Source organism: Diabrotica undecimpunctata, chromosome 3 (genome assembly GCF_040954645.1).
Source record: "Diabrotica undecimpunctata isolate CICGRU chromosome 3, icDiaUnde3, whole genome shotgun sequence".
Taxonomy (NCBI): domain Eukaryota; kingdom Metazoa; phylum Arthropoda; class Insecta; order Coleoptera; family Chrysomelidae; genus Diabrotica; species Diabrotica undecimpunctata.
The window spans coordinates 166,748,409-166,768,481 of NC_092805.1; the positions used below are offsets into that span (position 1 = coordinate 166,748,409).

Consider the following 20,073-nt stretch of genomic DNA (forward strand, 5'->3'; position numbering starts at 1 on the left):
GAAATTCTAATGTATGTATAGTAAATCAATAATTATTTGTGCATTTTTTAAGTTTAATAATTAATTTAAATCCAGTAACTTTAATAGCGAAGACGAGGAGTTTTTCACTGCCTCTTATACTTCATTATACTTTCTTATAGTCCCTGGATATTCCAAAAAATGTTTACAAGTGCGAATAATTTTTCAACTATTTCTACAGAAGCATCAACTCGTTTAAAAAATCTAAGAAAACGTGGTGATTGGTAGTTAGTTACCTTTCTGAATTTATTTAGATTTTTTAGAGCGCTCCATAAAAATACTTTCGAAAATAGGAGTATTTAATGATCTACTACTTTAAAAAATCTAAAATAATCATGTTGATTGGTGGTTAATATAACTCCCTATCTGAATTCTTAATAATTTAAATTGACTACCTCTTTCCCTATATCGTTTTTTGACGTGACAACGTCTTAAATTAGGTTGTGGCTCGGAGTCATTCATGAAAAAGTGTAACGCCCGCTCACATCTGTTACGATGAGTCACCGAACGAGAGAGAGACCCGCCGGACCGGCGAATGCCTTGCGTCTCTCTCCCACTCAAACATGATCGGTCCGCTGCGCGCGCAGCACTAGAGAATTAGGCGCGTTGAATCGGTGCGTGCTTGTGTCTCTGTCTTTCTCGAGCGTTCTTGGCGTTCAAGACACATTACAGCAGAAACACTTCCTTTCATTTCATATTTCTCCTATCATCGTCCTATCCTCAACAAAATCACTCAAATAGAAATTAGTTAAGTTTAAGTTTACATGTACAATGTTTTAGTAAACAAAATATATTTCTATAGTTAAAATTTGTGCAATTCTTATTTTCATTCAATTCCTTGTTCCTATTGTGCAATTTAATAATATTCATATCAATAAATATTCTACCGAGAAAAAGACGTTGTCACGTAAAATCTTCGCCCGTAAAACCGACTTTACAGGCAACCGATTTTTTTAAAACCTGCTTTATAAGCTTCTAGCTAATTTATTTACATGCATAACTTTGTTTATGTGCTTTGTTTATATCTTTCTTCTAGACTGTTATCATAGGTACATAATAGCAATATTATTTCTAAAAAGTTTCCATGATTTACTATAGAATCGTCAAATTTGTGGGCACTTTCTACTTTTCCCCATATTGCACGACTTTGTCGGTTTTATTGCAAAAACAAAAGTCCGTTTGTTGAGCAAAATGAATTAAGAATCCTAGAAAAGGAGGTGTTAAATAGACTTTTAGAATTAAACAAGATCAAAATGATAGGTATAAATTTAGAAACAAATCATCAACAGGGCAGTGCAGAAGTTAAATACACAGACCATACATACAGAGTATGTATGGTTTGTGGTTAAATAAGCTTTTGCGCTTTGGTCATGAGCATATAGATGCCGCCAGAGTATTTTTAATAATCCTTTAAATAATAAAATTTTTAATAGTTTTGGAACGAATACGAAATTTATCATTTATCACATCTATAGTGGCGTTTTCATTTATTGAAATTTTCATAATTGAAAAAGATATGTAGGCTATCTGCAACCGTAAAAAAGTGGCCGTAATTAATTATTTATTCAGCTATTATTCTGTTTTGACAACTTGTCGATGCCTTAACCTTAATAATTCAGGGAAAATGATTTTGAACAATACAAATAGTAAATAGAGTTTATATACATAAAGATCTGTGGCTGTTTGGTCATTATAGACTAATCTATTAAAATAATAATTATTATATTAATATTTATTAATTTTTGAAACTAGATTACATTTAAAATGCCGAGGCCTTCTTCATTGACTGAACATTTCATTATCGGCACAATATTGTCTTGTATTTTCTTAGTATTTAATTACTCTCTTCATAGAATTGAAGAAGGGCATGTAGGCGTTTATTTTAGAGTAAGTTATAAACAATATATAAATGGTTTTAGTCTGATTTTCATTACAAATTTTTTTCAGGGTGGTGCACTCCTACCTTCAGTTAGCTTTCCTGGATATCATATGATGATACCTCTATTAACGAGCTTTAAATCTATGCAGGTAAATTTAAAAAAACACTTTGGGATTATTATCCTTACTGTTTGATTATTAAGATCAAAATTGTGTTGGTTGTAGATAACATTGCAGACAGATGAAGTTAAGAATGTACCTTGTGGAACCAGCGGAGGTGTAATGATCTATTTTGATAGAATAGAAGTAGTAAATCATTTAAATCAGAACAGTGGTAAGTATTTGTTAAATAGACAATGTCCAGCTTATTAAACAAGATCATTCACTTTGATTATATGCTTCTTTCAGTACCAAAAGTTCTCATCCTTCTTTTATAAACAGTTCCTCTTTGCCTAGTATTGTAGTCTTGTACATCTCCAGTCAATGTTAGGGTAATTATGGCAAATTTAACAAATAATACACAAACTTACGTAGTATATATTTATTTAATGGTGATTGCGCTTCTTGGACAATAGTTGGATGCTGTGGCAATTAAAAAACATTTAATAGTTCTGTTGTGGAACATCTTAGGATGATGAAGCTGTTTGTGATTAGTATTACCATATAATATAATAGTTAAATATAATAGGTGTAAGTTAATTAGAGAATTTTACTTTATTTTACATAATTTTATAGTGAGAAAGATTTATACATTTAGCAATTCTTCCAAGCATGCTCACCTCTGGCGGTATTTTAGACATTTCATTAATATTTGTTACTTAAGAGTAAGTCGTTTATATATAATCCAAGATACTAGATAATGTCCTTTTTATTAAATTTGAATTTTCCAAAATTCAACTGCATTTCCCTATGTGTATCTACATTTGAAATTATCATATAGTTGTATATATTCAGATTAAGTGAGAATTTATGGTACTCAAGCCACTATACATATTTTAAACAAGTAGTAACATCAGTTTCTAATTTTTGGGATCCTTATTCACATCAATTTAAACATGATAAAAATTCTGCAAAATGCACTCCAAATGTATGAACACAATATAATCTTCTTTAATCTGCATTGTTACTGTTAATAAAAAAGGGTCACATTAATCCATAGACTGGAGATACTCTGATTCATTGGTCATAGGAAATTTCGTATTCAAAATTAGCTGGAAAAGTTCCTTCAGTTCTTTGGTTTTAGAAGGATTCAAGGAAGATTTTTGATTTAGCCAATAAAAGTAGAACAATGACATTAATATAAACAGTAAGATAACTAATTGTAAGAAATCCTAATTTTTTTTAGTTCTCGATATTGTTAGAAACTACACAGCTGATTATGACAAAACTCTTATTTTCAACAAAGTCCACCACGAACTAAATCAATTTTGCAGCATACATACCTTGCATGAGGTTTACATTGATCTATTCGATCAAATCGACGAAAATTTGAAGCAGGCTCTTCAAAGAGACTTATTGGAAATGGCGCCAGGGTTGACAATACAAGCAGTCAGAGTAACTAAGCCGAAAATCCCAGAAGTGATACGAAAAAATTACGAATTAATGGAAGGAGAAAAAACTAAATTGCTGATAGCCACCCAGCATCAAAAGGTCAGTATTTTTGTGTACATATTCGGTTCTTATAAATATAAAAATTTGTAGTACAAATTTACAAGTATAATTCAACATCAACTATTTTCTTAAATGTAAATAATAATGCCACTAGGAATTTCATCTTTTGGTAATGTCTTTCTTGTAAAGATTACCATGGGTGTTAGCATTTTTTGGTTCATGCAACAAACTAAAACTATAGTGTAGATTTTTTTCATGATTTGCGGTTTTGATCACTATTAATTTGGTGCCTTTTGAATTTACAGTCCGATTTGAAAGAACATCAAAAGTTTGAGGCACCTTATTCATACTCGCTTAAGTTTAATTAATCCCGAAATTATATTTTGTTTTCACTGATATTAAAAATCCATGAAAATCTGTAATTTTAAATTTTTATTCAGTCAGATTTTTTTTATGCTAGTGCGGTTTTTGTATACATACATAGCCCATGTCTTTTCATAAAACTAATAAAGCAGTGGTGATCAGGGAAAATCTAAAATTCCATTAGCAGCTGTCCATCTTTTTGCTTAAAAAATTATCATTTTCTTAGAAACAAATATTTCCATTCTTCAATTGTTTGTTCCCTAATTTTTGCTTGTATTTTATTTCTTTGCCATTTTAAATAAAACACAGATATGTCTCTCAATTCGAAGGAACAAGAAAGTTGACATATGTATCTAGCAAATAGATCATACTATGTATTAAAGAAATTTATTACATTAAACATAGTCACAAAAAGAACAACAATATCGATATACAGAACTCTTATAACATTAACAAAAAGCAATGGAAAATGTTAAGGCTGTTTTAAACATAAAATCCTGATATATTTATAAAGACATGCAGGAAAATGGATTGTGACGTAGGCGCTATAATTTTGAGCTTTACCACCTTTATAGTGACCTAGTTTTGGTAGGTCCATCACAATAAACAGGCTACAGTGGCAAGGCCATTTAGAAGGTCCAGGTGGCAGAGGACCTACAAATGTTAAGAGTATGGAATTGGAAAACCAAGGCGAAGGATAGGAAGGAATGGAACCTGATCTAGAACAGACCAAGACCCACTATGGGTTGTAGACCCAATGATGATGATGTCTTAACTGAAAAAAGCATACAAGGGAGAAGAATGTGGATAAAAAATTGATACAGAGACACTTAGGGTTGTGCCGTAAAGATGGTTTTCATATCATTGTCATCATTACTCTTTACTGTGGCAAATAGACAAGTTCTAATGCCATCCACTATTCTACACACACATTACTCTTTAGTACATGACATATCCAGGCTAATCTACTGTTCTCCAGTTCTATTTGGTGCCGCCTTTCTATTTCTGCATTTTTTTAGTTTTTTTAAGTTTAGTTTCTCTTTCTAGTACTTGTGGAATAAATTTTTTTCAGATTTTGCTGGCTTAATTTTTGCTAAAACCAAATCATTCAGCTTTAAAAACGATTTAACTAGTTTTTGGATGTTATAGTATGGATACATATTTAATTAACTCTTGTTTTTAATTATAGGTTGTTGAAAAAGACGCGGAAACGGAACGAAAGAAAGCGATAATAGAAGCCGAAAAAGAAGCCCAAGTTGCCAAGATTCAATTCGAACAAAAGATCATGGAAAAAGAATCGCTGCAGCGCATATCCCAGATCGAAGACGAAATGCATCTTGCTAGACAGAAGAGCCACGCCGACGCGGAGTTTTACAAGCATAAGCAACAAGCGGAAGTGAATAAGATGCTGCACACTAGGGAGTACATAGAATTGAAGAAATACGAGGCGTTGTCGCATAACACAAAGGTCTACTTCGGAAATGAAATACCTCAAGCCTTTCTGGGCTCGGAAATAACGGCGTTCGCTGATGCGAAAACTGCTGTAGGAGAGGGTAAAACTTCAACGGAAAGTTAAGATTTTAGGAACTGAACACGTTAGTCTAGTCAAAGAAGTTATTGTTATACACATTAGGACAAAAATATTTCATATGAATGAACTATAAGTGAAAGCTTCTAGAAAAAAAGAAAAATACCAAAAAATATAGAAAATTTTTTAGATATATTTTATTTTATATTATGGCTCAAAAATGACCAATTTTTTATGGACTTTGCTGAAAAGGTAAAGAAGACTTCAAATATTAATGTTTTCTTTGATGGAAACTAGCAAAAGTGTCTATAAGTTAAGAAATACAGAAAAAAAATAAAAAAGTAATAGAATAACCAAAAAGTTTACATGAAAAACCAACAACAAAATGTACACTCATGGACAAAAATATCGAATATTTTGGAATTTTCTATTTTTTTTTTTTAAATAAACTCTAGTCAATAATCAAGTCGTTTATTGTGAAGAAGAGTTTATTTTAACAATGTTTAATGAACCATTTTAAGTTTTTATGCGGAGAAAAGCGTAAAGTATAGTGCTTAATGTTAGTTAAATAAGGTTATTTTACTCTAAACTTAAATGTTAAATTAAATTGCTTTAACAAGTCTTTTTAACTGAAATAAGTGCATGATCAGTAACGAGTATTCCCCCCTCTAGCTCTTATTACTGCTTGCATCCTTCTTAACATGCTTGCAAGTAAATTTTGGACATATCTTTGGGGAATTACATTCTATTCATCCTGTGTAGCAAGCCGAAGCTGCTCTATCGTATTTGGAACGTTATTTATTTGTCGTATGCGGCGTTTTAGCTGATCCCACATGTGCTCTATTGGATTTAAATTCGGGCTAAATGGTGGCCAATCCAATATTCGAATTTGAACCTCATCAAGATAATTACTCACTATGGCAGCGGCATGTGGTCGAGCATTATCGTGCATTAACATGAATCTGCCATATCCAATGTAACCTACATATGGTAAAACATGATCTAGCAGGATGTTTTAAATGTAAGAGTCACCAGTCAGCTTTCCAATCACTTCCACAAGTATGGTACGTCCCTCCCAACTAATACCTCCCCAGATCATCAAAAATTTTTTCAGTTATCGATATTCTACTGAATATGTGTTTTTGCAAATTCTAAGCGCCGAGCTTTATGATTTTGGAGCGGATGTAAAACTTTCGCAGGGCTTCTAGGCTTTAAGTTTGCTTCTTTTGACCTAGGCCTAAGTGCTTTTGAACTCACATTAACTTGTCTAGCATTTAGTAGCTTATTTCTAAGGTGCATGGATGTCACTGAGCGAATTCGTGTAGAATTAGAACCAAAAAACGGTCATCAATTGCGATTGTGCACCTTGGGCGTCCTTGACCAGGCCTTCGTACAAAATTTCCTGTCTCTTGCCGTTTTAAAGTATTCAAAACTGTAGATTCACTTCTACTAAGACGTCGTGCGATCTCTTTTTGTGTATATCCTTTCTCGTACAAAATTACAATCTGTGCCGGTTAGGCTTCATCGCAGTGTCGAATTGCTGGCACACTTAATTTAAACTTAGTTAAATTAAAACAATATTTAATTAAACTTAATAAATTAAACTAAAAATAACCGAATTACTGTGATTTTTTCTTTACGTAAAGAAGGTTTTTATGATAAAACGCACGAATGACACTAACGCTGAATAAATGTCAAAACAAACGCCAAAATATTTCAAACCATTTAAGTATATCAGCCTACTATATGACTAGCATCAGTAATCTAAAATTATTTTAAAATAATAGTGACTACAAAAAAAAAATGGAAAATTCCAAAATATTCGATATTTTTGTGTATGAGTGTATAATTGTCTTAATTATACATACAAACGTAATTAAAAAATAATAAATATCAGTGTTTTTACTATTAAATTGTGTAAAAATACATAATAGCACAAAGTCAGTTTTATGTATATTGGACATTTTTGCCACTTTTAACTTTAAGATCTAAAAATTTGATTTGATCTGAAAAAAGATTTAATCTAATCTAACCATAGATATATAACACAAGATAAACTGACTGAAGGTTTAAAGTTTGTATTCCAACTAATATTACCATTTTTTAAAATTTATGTTGTTTGAAATACCAATACCAATTTGCCACGGCACACTACGGCATTTTAAAAAGGTATAATAAATTACACGCACTTTTAACAACTGTATCAGTTAGTTTCTATTTCTTCAGCCTTCGTTTATCCATTATTTGACATAGGCCTCGTCCAATTGCTTCCACGCTTTTCTATCTTTTGCAATTCTCATCCACTGCTTTCCAGCTACAGCGGTTATATCGTCTATCCATCTCTTTTTGGATCTTCCCACGCTTCTTTTTGTTTCTCGAGGTCACTTTATGAGACCATCTGTTGGTGTCTTGTCTTGCTACATGTGCTACCCATTGCCATCTCAATGTCGCTATTTTTTTCATGATGTCGGTTACTTTAGTTCTTCATTTTTCTTGTTATTGCCATAGTTTCCAATCCATAAGTTGCAACTGGTAGTATACAAGTGTCATAGGTTTTTCGTTTTAATTGTATTTTTTCTGTCTTTTAAAATGAAGCTCAACTTACCAAAAGCAGCCCATGACAATAGTGTCCTTTTTTAATTTCTAGGGTTTGATTTTCCTTTTCGTTTTTAATTGCTGTCCTAGATATATATATTCTTCTACCTTTTCTATATTGATGTTATCTATCGTGATGTTTTCTAGGCCGTTGCTTAATATCTTTGTTTTGTCGAGATTCATTTTAATCCTATTTGATTCGATTTGCGATTTAAATCTTGTAGCATTGATTTTAGTTCATGGATATCTGTGCTTATTAGTACTTTGTCGTCTGCGAAACGCAAATGGTTAAGATATACTCCATCTATTTTTAATCCCAATTTTCGGCCCAATTTAGTTTTTTGAAGACATTTTCTAATACCAAAGTAAATAACTTGGGTGAGATGGTGTCGCCTTGTCTCACACCTTTGCCGAGGTCTATTTTCATAGTTTCCTTTTCATCATCTATTTTTACGTGAAAAGTAGCATCATCGTATATATTCTTAAGGAGGGCAGCATATCTTAGATCTACTCTGGCGTCGTCCAATGCTCTAAGAAAGCCCATTTCTCGATACTGCCGAATGCTTTGTGATAATCGATAAATGCCAGATGTAGTGGTATGTTGTACTCTATTGTTTTTTCAATAACTGTCCGGATTGTTTGCAAGTGATCGATAGTGCTAAAACCCTTACGAAAGCCTGCTTGCTCCACTGGTTGGTATGCATCTAGCTTAGCTGTCAATCTATTTGTTATTCTATCAGTTAGTTAACAATAGTTTTTTTCCAAATCCAAGCACACAAACAACAACTTACTAAATACCACGAAATAGATTTCAAACCACTGAAAATCCTATCCTGAACGTGTCTTAAACTATAACATACAGCAGCTTAATGCATCGATGTGAGGAAACTGCTCGCCAAAGACACGTTTTTATTCCAAACGTAGCATACCGTTGGAAGTGTATCGAGGGCTAGTATGGCAACGATCAGTATATCTTGAATTATATGTCTATGAATCTAACTTAACTAAACCTAACCTAACCCAACCAAATCTAACCTAAACCTGCTAACAAACCAGTAATTTTTTGTTAAAAGTAGGTAAGGAAAAACTTTTAAAATATTTATTTAAAAATCCATTGTTTTTTTTTTTTTCATAAGAACATATTTTGTATAACTATGGCAACATTGGTTAGAATTACTATTCTTGAGCCTATGAGACGATTGTCATTAGTGTAATTTCTTGTATAACGGCGGTGGCTTTTAAAAACAAGACGCATTTTAAATTGAAATTACATCAAAAGAACCTTGAGTACCCAATAAAAATCATATTCATTGATATAAATTTCTGTAGAGTTCTTATCCTCTTGTTCCGCAGTACTAAACAGAATTTTAAGACTTGATTAATTAATTAGTGATAGCGTCTTTAGATGACCATGAAATAAAACCTAAATAAAACGTAAAATGGGATATTTGTTTCTTGTGATTTCACTTGTAGGTCATTGATATGTTACTTTGGATATATAGAGTATCTATTGTCTATTTTAATAATGTAATTGAAAAAAATCGTAATTAAGTACGCAATGGAATTTGCAATTCATAAATGACAGTTCATGACATTTATGTCATTGTCCTTATCAATATAAACGTCGTTTATAAACAGATTGTATAGTTTTCCTCAGACTCTTCTTTCAGACGTGAGGGACCCCTGTGTTTTAACTGTTATTACATACAATTTGTCACAAAGAGTACCCTCCCCCCCTCATTAAGATAAGCAAAATGCCCTCAGTCCCAGAATTCAATTTTTTTTAAGTTTTTTATGTTCTATTTGAATTAAAACAAGATACAGCGCAATTTTGACCCTCCACACTCTCCCCCTTCCCCGAAAAACATCTTGAAGCGGTTGAAACGAAAAACCTGGTTTTTCGATAAACGATGGTGGTATTTGCTTCTTTGAGGCCTGAAAATTTTCAAAACACTGAAAAACATGTTTTTTTTGCGGGTTTAAGCTGGTTTAAGGTGTTTCGCCCGATTTTTGAATGGTGAAAACCCCTAAAAAACAGATTTTCGGGTTTTTGGTGGCTTACGTAAAAATCTGGAAAAAATCAGAAATATTTTTTGATAAAATACACAAAAAAAAGAACTGCAGCTATATACAAAAAAAAAAATTTTTTGTTTTTTTTTTCGAAAAAAGTGCATTTTTAGTTTATGTTCGCTCATCCTGGGAGTCCTAAAAATAGACAAGTTTTGTAAAACCCTCTACTGTGCGTTTGAATTTTTTAAAATTTTTTAAATTGATTGCAACCCACCCCAAAATAATAATAATAATAATAATAAACAAGCGAAAAAATGACGTTTTTGTGGGTGTAGCGGGCTAAAATTGCGCTGAGTCTTATTTTTTAATTACATAAAACGTAAAAAAATTGAAAACAACTGATTTAAGTTGTATCGAATTCAAAAATATGATTGACCCCACAAAAATATGTAAAAACCCTTAAAAATCTAAAAAAAATTGGTTTTTTGGAAGTTTTGAGGTATTTCATCCAATTTTTGAATATCCTAAAAGACTCAGTTGAATACTCAAATTTTGTAAATGCCTCTGCTATACGTGTGAATTTTTTGAAATTTTTTAATGGAAAACCTACCGAAAAAAAAACAAAAACTAAAAAATGACGTTATTGAGGCAGGGGGAGGGGTGGCGGTCTAAAATTGCGTCGTGTCTTATTTTTGTGCACTTGTAATGTACAAATGCTATTGCACTTTTTTGTTATTTTTTCAGGTCTCTCGTAAATCTAAATCTAATCTAAATACATTCTCACAGAATATAATTGCCACACTTTAAATGCGAAATATTTTATTTAAAAAATATATTTAAGTGCAAATAACTTTTTCCAGGTTATAATGCCATACCTGCCATGAATAAATCACGTGACAATTTAAACATTTCGAAGTTAGAGATCATTGTATCTGTCCTAAGCTTAGATTAATGATAGTTTCTAATCCGAAGATTTGCACGATTTGATTGGCTAGAGACTGAGGTATCTTAAATGCCAACCAATTAAATATTTTCATAAATATGCTGATTAAATATATGAATATAATTGGATGATGCTATATGTTTATTTTCTTTGAGAAGTAATCACGGATATACAATATTTTTTGTTGCTTATTGGGTATAAATGGAGCACTGAAAGAAGGGTGTGAGAAGAACCATATTCGAATTTAAAAAAAAATGTAAACAATAAGTTAGGTTATGTATATATCAGTCTGCGCAAGTGGCTTAAATCTCAACTCGCGTTATTTTTATTCCACAAACTACTATAATTATGTTGTTTTTTCGATGGCTCTATTACTGTTGAACTATTATCAAAAGAAGCTGAGAAGTATTCTTTCTAATAGTAGAAAGTTTGTTTTTTTAAGCATTTATTTTTTAATTTTGTTTGTATACAGGAAAATGTTAACAAACACAAGTTTGTCATTTTATGTGGCGTAAACCATTGACATTTTTTGACGTTGAATGTGACGGTTCACGTCAAATGTCATAATTCACATTAAAGCAGTATAATAAACGTGAAACTTTGAAATGTTATATTATACGTAGAAAATATCACGTTTCACTTTATTATACACGGAGGAAAACAAAAACATACTCCTATTATCCAGAAACTTTTGTCCTCTTGTTTTTTACTTGAAAATGTCACATTTCACGTTAAATGTCATATTTCATGTTACAATGGCACGTTGCACGTGACATTTCACATCATAAATTTTTGAATTCGCATTTTACATCACGTAAAATATCATCTTGGCCTTTGACGGCAAAAAATGAGCAGAACTGATCTTGGAATTTTTGACGTTTTCTCTAATTCTCTTCAAATTTTTCTTTAGCTTAAGATATTTTGTCCAACGTTTCAGTAATAACCGTATTCCGTCCCTGAGCTGCGATTCTGGAAGGTTTTCTAAATCTGTTATCACATCTTCATAATTTCGTAGTAGATGAAAGTCAATGGGACCTAAATCTGGTAAATTAGGAGAATTTTTCAACAATTTATATTATAAGTTTCACAATTTTACCATTGTCAAAAGACCGTTTGTAGGCAAGTGCACTTTTACACGCCACAGGTCTTCGCTCGAATTTTTTATTAAGTTCCTCGCTTAGGAACGTTTTATTTTAGTTTCTTAGGAACGTTTTGTGGAATGTGCAATTGCTCGTTTGACATACTGGATTAAAAGAAACAGAAATTAAGTCACATAATTAAGATTTAATGTAGCGGTACATTTGTGGACTTTGCGGACATTTAAAGAGTGATTAATGTAGCGTGTAAAATTGCTTGGAACCGCAAAAACACTAACTATGATACTTCTAGCAGATGCAATCTTATTTGCTTCTTATGATACAGAGCTCTAATATTTCTTTGTTATGGACGTTTTATTTTATCGTATGGAATGTGCAATTTTTGAATTGCTCATCTCACATGCTGGCTATACTTTCAGTATTAAAAAAAGCAGGAATTAAGTCAGATTCGGCTGTGGACATCTGATCTCATTTTGATTTAGTGTAGCGTTACATTTGTGGTTTGTTTCTTAGTCCAGGAATAATCAGTGTTGGCTGGGCTTATTCCAGAAATGATCAATTTGATCATATTCGTATAAAACGGTTATAAAATCATCTGTTTGGTGATGATATTTGGCTAAATTTTCATCTATGCTCTTATTATTATGTCATTTTAATTGATTTATTATTCTAGTTTATAAATCTGAAAAACCTTTGTGATCTAAATTCCTTTTGTTGTCTAGAGTGTAGATCAAAATAATGACTGTTGCCTGTTGTTGCCGTTAACTGGTGTATTTGATAATGTCTGTCGTAGTTGCAACCGAAACGCCAGGATGAGGTAATCCAGACCACGACTTATAAAACCGACAAACAATGTACCATTACAGAACATTTTAATTTCACATCGATGAATATTTATGTAAGAATGAAAAATAGTTGCTGAGATTAGATATGGAACGAAAATAAACTTTCCAAAAGAAATTAAAAGGCCAACAGATCAGTTTGGACAAAAAAGAAGAAGTATACAGACCATATTTTATGCCTTTTTGTTAATCAACTAACTAGTAAAGATATGACAAAAAATTTAAAAGCTTTTTAGCAAAAGAATTGTTTGTTACTGCTAAATACTACACACATTTACATCTTTGAATTGAAATCGTTGTTGTGGAGGTGTAATTTTCAGTATTTTTTTGTTGTGTTTACTATTCACAACGATAAAAAATGTATAAATATTTTTATATTAATAATTGTAAACAAAATAAGTTTCAACTTTTATGGGAACAAAGTTATACGATATGTGTAAAAATGTTATATAGATAAACGTGCAACAGAGAAGTTGTAATTCCGCCTAGAGAGCAAAATAAACAGTCTTTTGACAGCCTTTTGCTACTTTTCTCAAATTTATAAATTAATTATTTCACTGTAAAACTTTATCCTTTGTTTTTTATTTTTCTCTCACATAGATTTTTTTCTCCTTAAATATGAGATTTGTACCCATGATAATTCTCTTCTAAAAGTATTATAAAAGAAATATCAGGATTAGATTAAACACTAAAAACCTTTGTATTCACTTTGCAAGATAAATATATTTTCACTGATGAAATTTACCCAGTACCATATTTGTACCAATGAACTGTTTTTATTAAATAAAGTTTTTCTACTTAACTGATTTTTTATTGTTAAGTTTGAGCTGTTTTATAAAAAGCCGCAATTTTTGCCGTTTTTTGTACGAAAAATCACAGAGGACATGTTTTTCGACATAAGAACTGCAAATTCGTATCTATGGTGGGATTCATTGTTTCGAGAGAAATAAATCATACCGTTTGTAGTGCTTAGTGGTTAGAATGCTCTAATAACGGACTAATTAATCATAAATACAACAAAGACAAAGTTGCTTGTGGTTAGTAAACAAGACCTCGGCGCTATACAACTAATTGTCAATAATGAACCGATAACAAAAGTTAACCATTTTAAATACCTAGGATGTTGGATAAACGAGATACTAAATTCCGATGAAGAAATTAAAACTCGTATAGAAATAGCAAGACATTTATGAAACTTAGATCTATTCTGAGCAATTCTCAGCTGAACTTAGAGGGTTTTCAGACGAGGATACTGTATGCGAGATACAGAATTTGCGATGGCTGCTGTATCGGATTCACGGGCATGCTCGTCAGTATGAAAATAGTAGCAGTGCAGTGCGGTTATATTTTTGGATTATGGATGTAGAAGAGTGTGTTATGCTGTGGTACATATTAAAGAAAAAGAAACTGAAAAGACGACGTAATTTGTGGGTTCATCCTATTGTAGAATTAAGAGAAACCAAGGGAACGTATAATTTGCCGTATCAAGATTTATTGCAAGATCCATCGAAGTTTTTTAATATTTTTCGAATGTCTGTGAAGTCGTTTGAAGAACTTCATAAAATTTTGGAAATTCAATTGAGTAAAAAAGACACAACTATGCGTAAAATTATTTCATCAAAAGAACGGCTTTCTATGACCTTAAAGTTAAAGTCTATGAGTTAAATTTAAAATAAATCTGTGTACTTATCTCCAATTTGTAAATTGTTTACCTCGCTCTAAATAAAAAATGACCGTATTCCTTTCACAATAATGTAGTTTTATATTCGTTAAATAATCAAAATTCCAATTAGCAAACTTTTAAAACTAAACTGTATACGTATGAAACAAAATACCTATGTATTTATAATACAAACATGTTTATTTCTTACCATATTCATTTTGCTGTACTGCAGTCATGGCCTCAAAATTGTCGCACATTTGCTTAGAACTTTCGACCCAGCACTGCTGCTTTTTATTTCTATTGCAGTAATCTACCAAACCAGTAATACCAAACAAATAAATTTGTCATTATCAAATACAGCACGCTCCATTATTTAACTATATTCAGAAAACACCTTCTTTCTTTCGTTGCTCATTTACAATAATTATTCGACTGAATATCGCGCGTCTATGGAATGTGGTGCAAAAGTATTCGTGTCTGAAAGCGTTCATTTAACGTAATGTTTCTTCTGTATCTGGCATACGCATTCAGTCGTCGGCGACAGGAAGGTACGAGATACTGAATTCGGTATCTCGCATACTGTACCTATCCAACGCGCGTCCCGTGTGAAAAGCTCCATTTGAGTCTATGTAATATCTTCGTCTCGGATACAGTATCCTCGTCTGAAAGGGGGCTTACAGCTGAGAATTAAGTTCCTAAAATGTTATGTGTATCCTGTATTACTGTATGAATGTGAAACCTGGACTATGAAGGTTGACATGATGAACAAATTAGAAGCCTTCGAGATGTGGTTATATCGTAGAATGCTCAGAATATCATGGGTTCAACACATTTCAAACAGAGAAGTCTTGAACAGAGTAGGTTAAGGTGAAGGCGACTTAATAAAGATGATAAAAAAGAGAAAACTCGAATATCTGGGGTATATAATGAGAGGAAGCAGATACAAGATAATGCAGTTGATACTCAATGGAAAAAGACGAATTGGTAGGAAGAAATACTTATGGCTCCAAAACCTTTGTCAATGGACTGGCTTATCAGCAGATGAATTATTACATGCCATTACATCAATTTGATCATATTCGTATAAAACGGTCGTAAAATCATGTGTTTGGTGATGATATTTGGCTATACTTTCATCTATGCTCTTATTTTACAAGATTATTGGATGCCATCTTGATTTATTAGTGTAGTTTACAAATCGTACAAACCTTTGTGATCTAAATTCTTTTTGTTGTCTAGAGTTTAGATCAAAATATTGACTGTTGTCTTTGATAATGTCTCTCGTAGTTGCCACCGAAACGCCAGGATGAGGTAATCCAGATCACGACTTATAAAACCGACAAACAATGTACCACTTTCGAGGAAGTTTTGGTATAGTTCTTCCCTGGTATTTTTGGTTAAATTTGTGAACCATGAACAAAAGCGTAAAGAATAAGTGACCTTTGTAACGAAGCTTCTCTAGAGAATGCTACACTTATACATATTACCTATGACATTCAGATAGACAGAAGTCACAGCATATTGAAATCGAAAGGACAATACAGCAAGCCAAAAATAATAAAACACCTGGACTAGATCAAATTCCTCTGAGCTACTTAAAATTTTGGACGAGGAAAACATTACCTACTTAGCCACTTTCTTAAATAAATTCTACAACAAAGCAAAAATACCAGATTATTGGTTGGAGTCACTGTTTATAACATTACTAAAGCAAAGCAGACCCAAAAGATGCAGTGACTTTAGACTGATCATTTTGATGAGTCAAACACTTAATGCTACGCTAAAGTAGAATGGGAACCTAATAGCAATTTGCACTTGAAAATGGAATATGCCTGACGTGGCATGCACAATATATAGAACGTGTAAACCATTTTAAATAACTTGACAGCTGGTTAAATGTAAATTGTGACTTTGATCAAGAGATAATAAATAGGGGAAACCAGTTTTACGTAACAGCATATTCGCAAGAAGGCCCTGAAATATTGTGTGTGGTCTATCCTATTATACGATTGTGAGACATGGACATTAAGAACCACAATGCTAAATAAACAGCTAAACATTCGAATTGTGGTCCTATCGCCGCCGGGTCTTAAGTTCTGCAACATTCGCCCAATATCTTTTCGTGTATTGGTTTAGCTTTTTTCTTATAATTTATGCCAAAATTTTATAAACTACTTTTAGCAAAGAAATGCCTTTATAGTTTTACCATGACGTTTTGTCACCTTTTTGTGTATTGGACATATCCTTGTCCTTCCACTCTCTTGGCATTTTTTCTGTTTCTCATATGCTTTTTATCAGATCTATATCTCTTTCTATAGCTTTCTTCCTCCTGCTTTTACCATTTCAGTGGATATTTGTGTTATTCCTTGGCTTATATTGTTTTTTAGTCCCAGTATTTCATTTTCTATTTCTTCCTTTATAAATATTTCTATTACTATTTCAAGAATTGTTTCCCTTTTTTCTTCGTTTTTGTTTAACAGCTGTGTAAAGTAATTTCCAGTAGTATAAATCCATAAACAGAGAAAAATACAACGAAATAGATAAAGAAATCCGAAAAAGAATTAAGGTAGCAAAAGACCGATGGCTACAAGAATCCTGTTTGAAATTGAGAAACTGGAGTAACAACACGACAGCTTCCATTTGCATAAAAAAACTAAAAGAATTAACAGGCAAAAGCAGAACTTATGGGCAAAATATATTACAAGACTCTGGTGGTAGAATTTTAAGTGATAAAAAAGAGCGCTGTACCGAATGGGAAAATTACATAATAGAATTATTTAACGATGACCAGAGAATCTACCAAGAAATAACATCTAACCGAGATACAGGCCCACCGATTCTAATCTCAGAAGTTCAGAAGGCTATCGACCAAGCGAAACGAAGGAAGGCTTCTGGTCCTGACGAAATACCTGCAGAATTGTTAAAACTATTAGATAATGAGAGTGTTGCGATTATCACATCCTTCTTTAATAAGATATACAGCAGCGGCAAATTACCAGACAACTGGTTAGAATCGATATTTATAACTATTCCCAAGAAAAATAATGCCAGACAGTGTAGCGACTATCGACTTATCAGTTTAATGAGTCACACGCTCAAAATTTTTATGAAAATATTGCATTGTCGGATATATAAACTTTGTGAGGGGATAACTGGTGATGAGCAGTTTGGTTTCCGAAACGGTATGGGTACTCGAGAAGCTCTTTTTTGCATGCGAATACTCTTACAAAAGAGCATTGAGTTTAGGAAAAATATTTACGTATGTTTTATAGATTTCGAAAAAGCCTTTGATAGAGTACCACATACATTATTATTTCAATGCTTAGACTCAGTTGGTCTGGACACGTATGACATTAGATTGCTTAAAAATCTTTACTACAATCAGACCGCTTGTGTTAAGGTGGACCAAGAGGTTTCAGCTAAAGTTTCTATTAAGCGTGGTGTCAGACAGGGATGTGTTATGTCACCGATGTTGTTTAATACCTACACTGAACCAGTTTTTGAAATAGCGTTAAATAATTGCCGCGAAGGTGTTAAGATCGGTGGTGAATTTATTAACAACATCAGATACGCCGATGACACCGCAATAATGGCAGAGAGTCTAGAAGATCTTCAAACACTGTTGAATGCTGTAAACAGCGAATGCACTGAAAAGGGCTTAACAATCAACGCAAAAAAAAACAAAATGGATGGTGGTCGGAAAAATTAATATCGAAGACTCAGTACTAAGATTAGATAACAGAATCCTGGAAAGGGTGGAACACTTTAGATATCTGGGTAGCTGGATTGACTGCAGGGTTGAAAGTGACAAGGAAATTTCGACCAGAATAGAACTCGCACGGAAAAACTTTATTAACTGGCGTTCTGTATTATGCAGTAGAAGTCTGTCGTTGACCAAACGTCTAAGAGTATTGAAATGCTACGTCTGGTCCACTTTGTTCTATGGATGTGAAACCTGGACAACAAAAATAAAAAATCTTAACAAATTAGAAGCGTTTGAGTTATGGTGTTACCGTCGCATGCTTAGAATCCCGTGGACAGTACACATATCTAACGAACGCGTGCTAGAGACTGTGCACAAAGAGCGAGCATTGATCAATATCATCAAAATGAGAAAGGTCCAATACTTCGGTCATATAATGAGAGGACCTAAATATCGCTTACTCCGGTTAATCATTCAGGGCAAAATCGAAGGAAAACGTTGGGTCGGAAGAAAACAACTGTCCTGACTGCGTAACATTAGACAATGGACAGGTCGAACGGTCGAGGAACTGTTTCATCTAGCTGCCGACCGAGAATCATTTCATCAGCTTGTCAATATGACGATAGCCAACGCTTGAATACAAACACGGCACACAAAGAAGAAGAAAGTAATTTCTCATTATTTACCCTGGTTCATTTATGGGTTTTTTTTGTTTTGGCATGTTCTCTTCAATATTTTCCTTAATTCTCTGTATTCTTGTCTGCTACTGTCACAATTATTTGTTAAACTTTTTATTCTTAATTTTCTAATCGTTTCTGCCACTTTTTGTCATTCCTCATTATACTATTCTTTTCTTTTGTGTTTTCTCTAGTTTTCATTGTTATTTTATTCGTGTTTAAAACTTAATCTTTTATGCTTGCTTACTTTTCTTTCAGGTCTAATGTTTCAGGTTCTTCGTTTAGTCTGATGGGTATTTTTCGTACTTGTCTTTGACCGTCATGCTTACTGTATTTTTCTGTTCTCTTTTCCAATATATATCTTATATTCTCTTTCCACTTTTTCATAGAATTCATCGTTGTCCTCTTATGTGGCATCTTATATTGGTCATGAACATTAAATGTTTATATGTTAAGAACCATACAAACCCAACAAGATAGGTTCATTTAAATAAACATTTTTTGAACCAAAGTATCCCATCTACCAAACAGGTCTATTTGGCTTTAAAACTTGGGGTTTTTTAGACAACTAAATTTTTCTTAATTTAATGTATATGGAGAATGGTTTATATGACTCTTATAGCATAAGAAAGAAGCAGTTCAAAACCCTATTATAACCTGTATAGAGAAAAATGGAGTTGGGTTAGTCTGGCTCTTAGGTACAGATTTATTATGTTTATGTTTCGTTGATTTTGTACATCACTTTCTCTTTTCATCTTTTTCGTATCATAAAATCTGTTCCTAACAATCTGTTTTCCCCGCCACTTTTAAAAAACACTATATTCTCTATTTCTATTATTTCTGAATCTAATTGTTTTGTTTCTTGTACAACTATTATGTCTATTTCATATTTTTTAACTAAGTGAAAAAGTAACTGATAAAACAGGCGAAAACTGGGAACTAAAATAATAAACACAGGATTTTGGAGTGGAATGATTTATTAATTCATCCAAACTAAAACAAATTAAAACAGGAGAAAATTTTATAAAACATTTTAAGTAAATAATTACCTATGCCCTAAACCATCAAGGCCCTTAGAGCACAATAAATAAATTAATAAATAAATCAAAACTTATTGACATACCTCACTTCGACAGTATTAAATA

The 20,073-nt window shown here is 32.4% G+C and overlaps 1 protein-coding gene across 1 annotated transcript; it reads left to right on the plus strand.

Annotated features, from left to right (window-relative positions):
* The first annotated feature begins 1,493 nt into the window (after nt 1-1,493).
* Nucleotides 1,494-10,150, plus strand: LOC140437770 (erlin-1-like). Its single transcript, XM_072527485.1, has 5 exons — nt 1,494-1,905; nt 1,966-2,046; nt 2,122-2,230; nt 3,242-3,546; nt 5,060-10,150. Exons 1-5 carry the CDS (start codon nt 1,783-1,785, stop codon nt 5,444-5,446), a joined length of 1,005 nt encoding a protein of 334 aa, XP_072383586.1. The 5' UTR covers nt 1,494-1,782; the 3' UTR covers nt 5,447-10,150.
* The last annotated feature ends 9,923 nt before the right edge of the window (nt 10,151-20,073 follow it).

What these genes read in the sequence shown, in the direction of transcription:
- LOC140437770 (XM_072527485.1), top strand. Translation starts at nt 1,783, where the DNA reads ATGCCGAGGCCTTCTTCATTGACTGAACATTTCATTATCGGCACAATA. An exon ending in TCATTTAAATCAGAACAGTG is followed by an intron (nt 2,231 to 3,241) that starts GTAAGTATTTGT and finishes AATTTTTTTTAG; the next exon opens with TTCTCGATATTGTTAGAAAC. An exon ending in TAGCCACCCAGCATCAAAAG is followed by an intron (nt 3,547 to 5,059) that starts GTCAGTATTTTT and finishes TTTTAATTATAG; the next exon opens with GTTGTTGAAAAAGACGCGGA.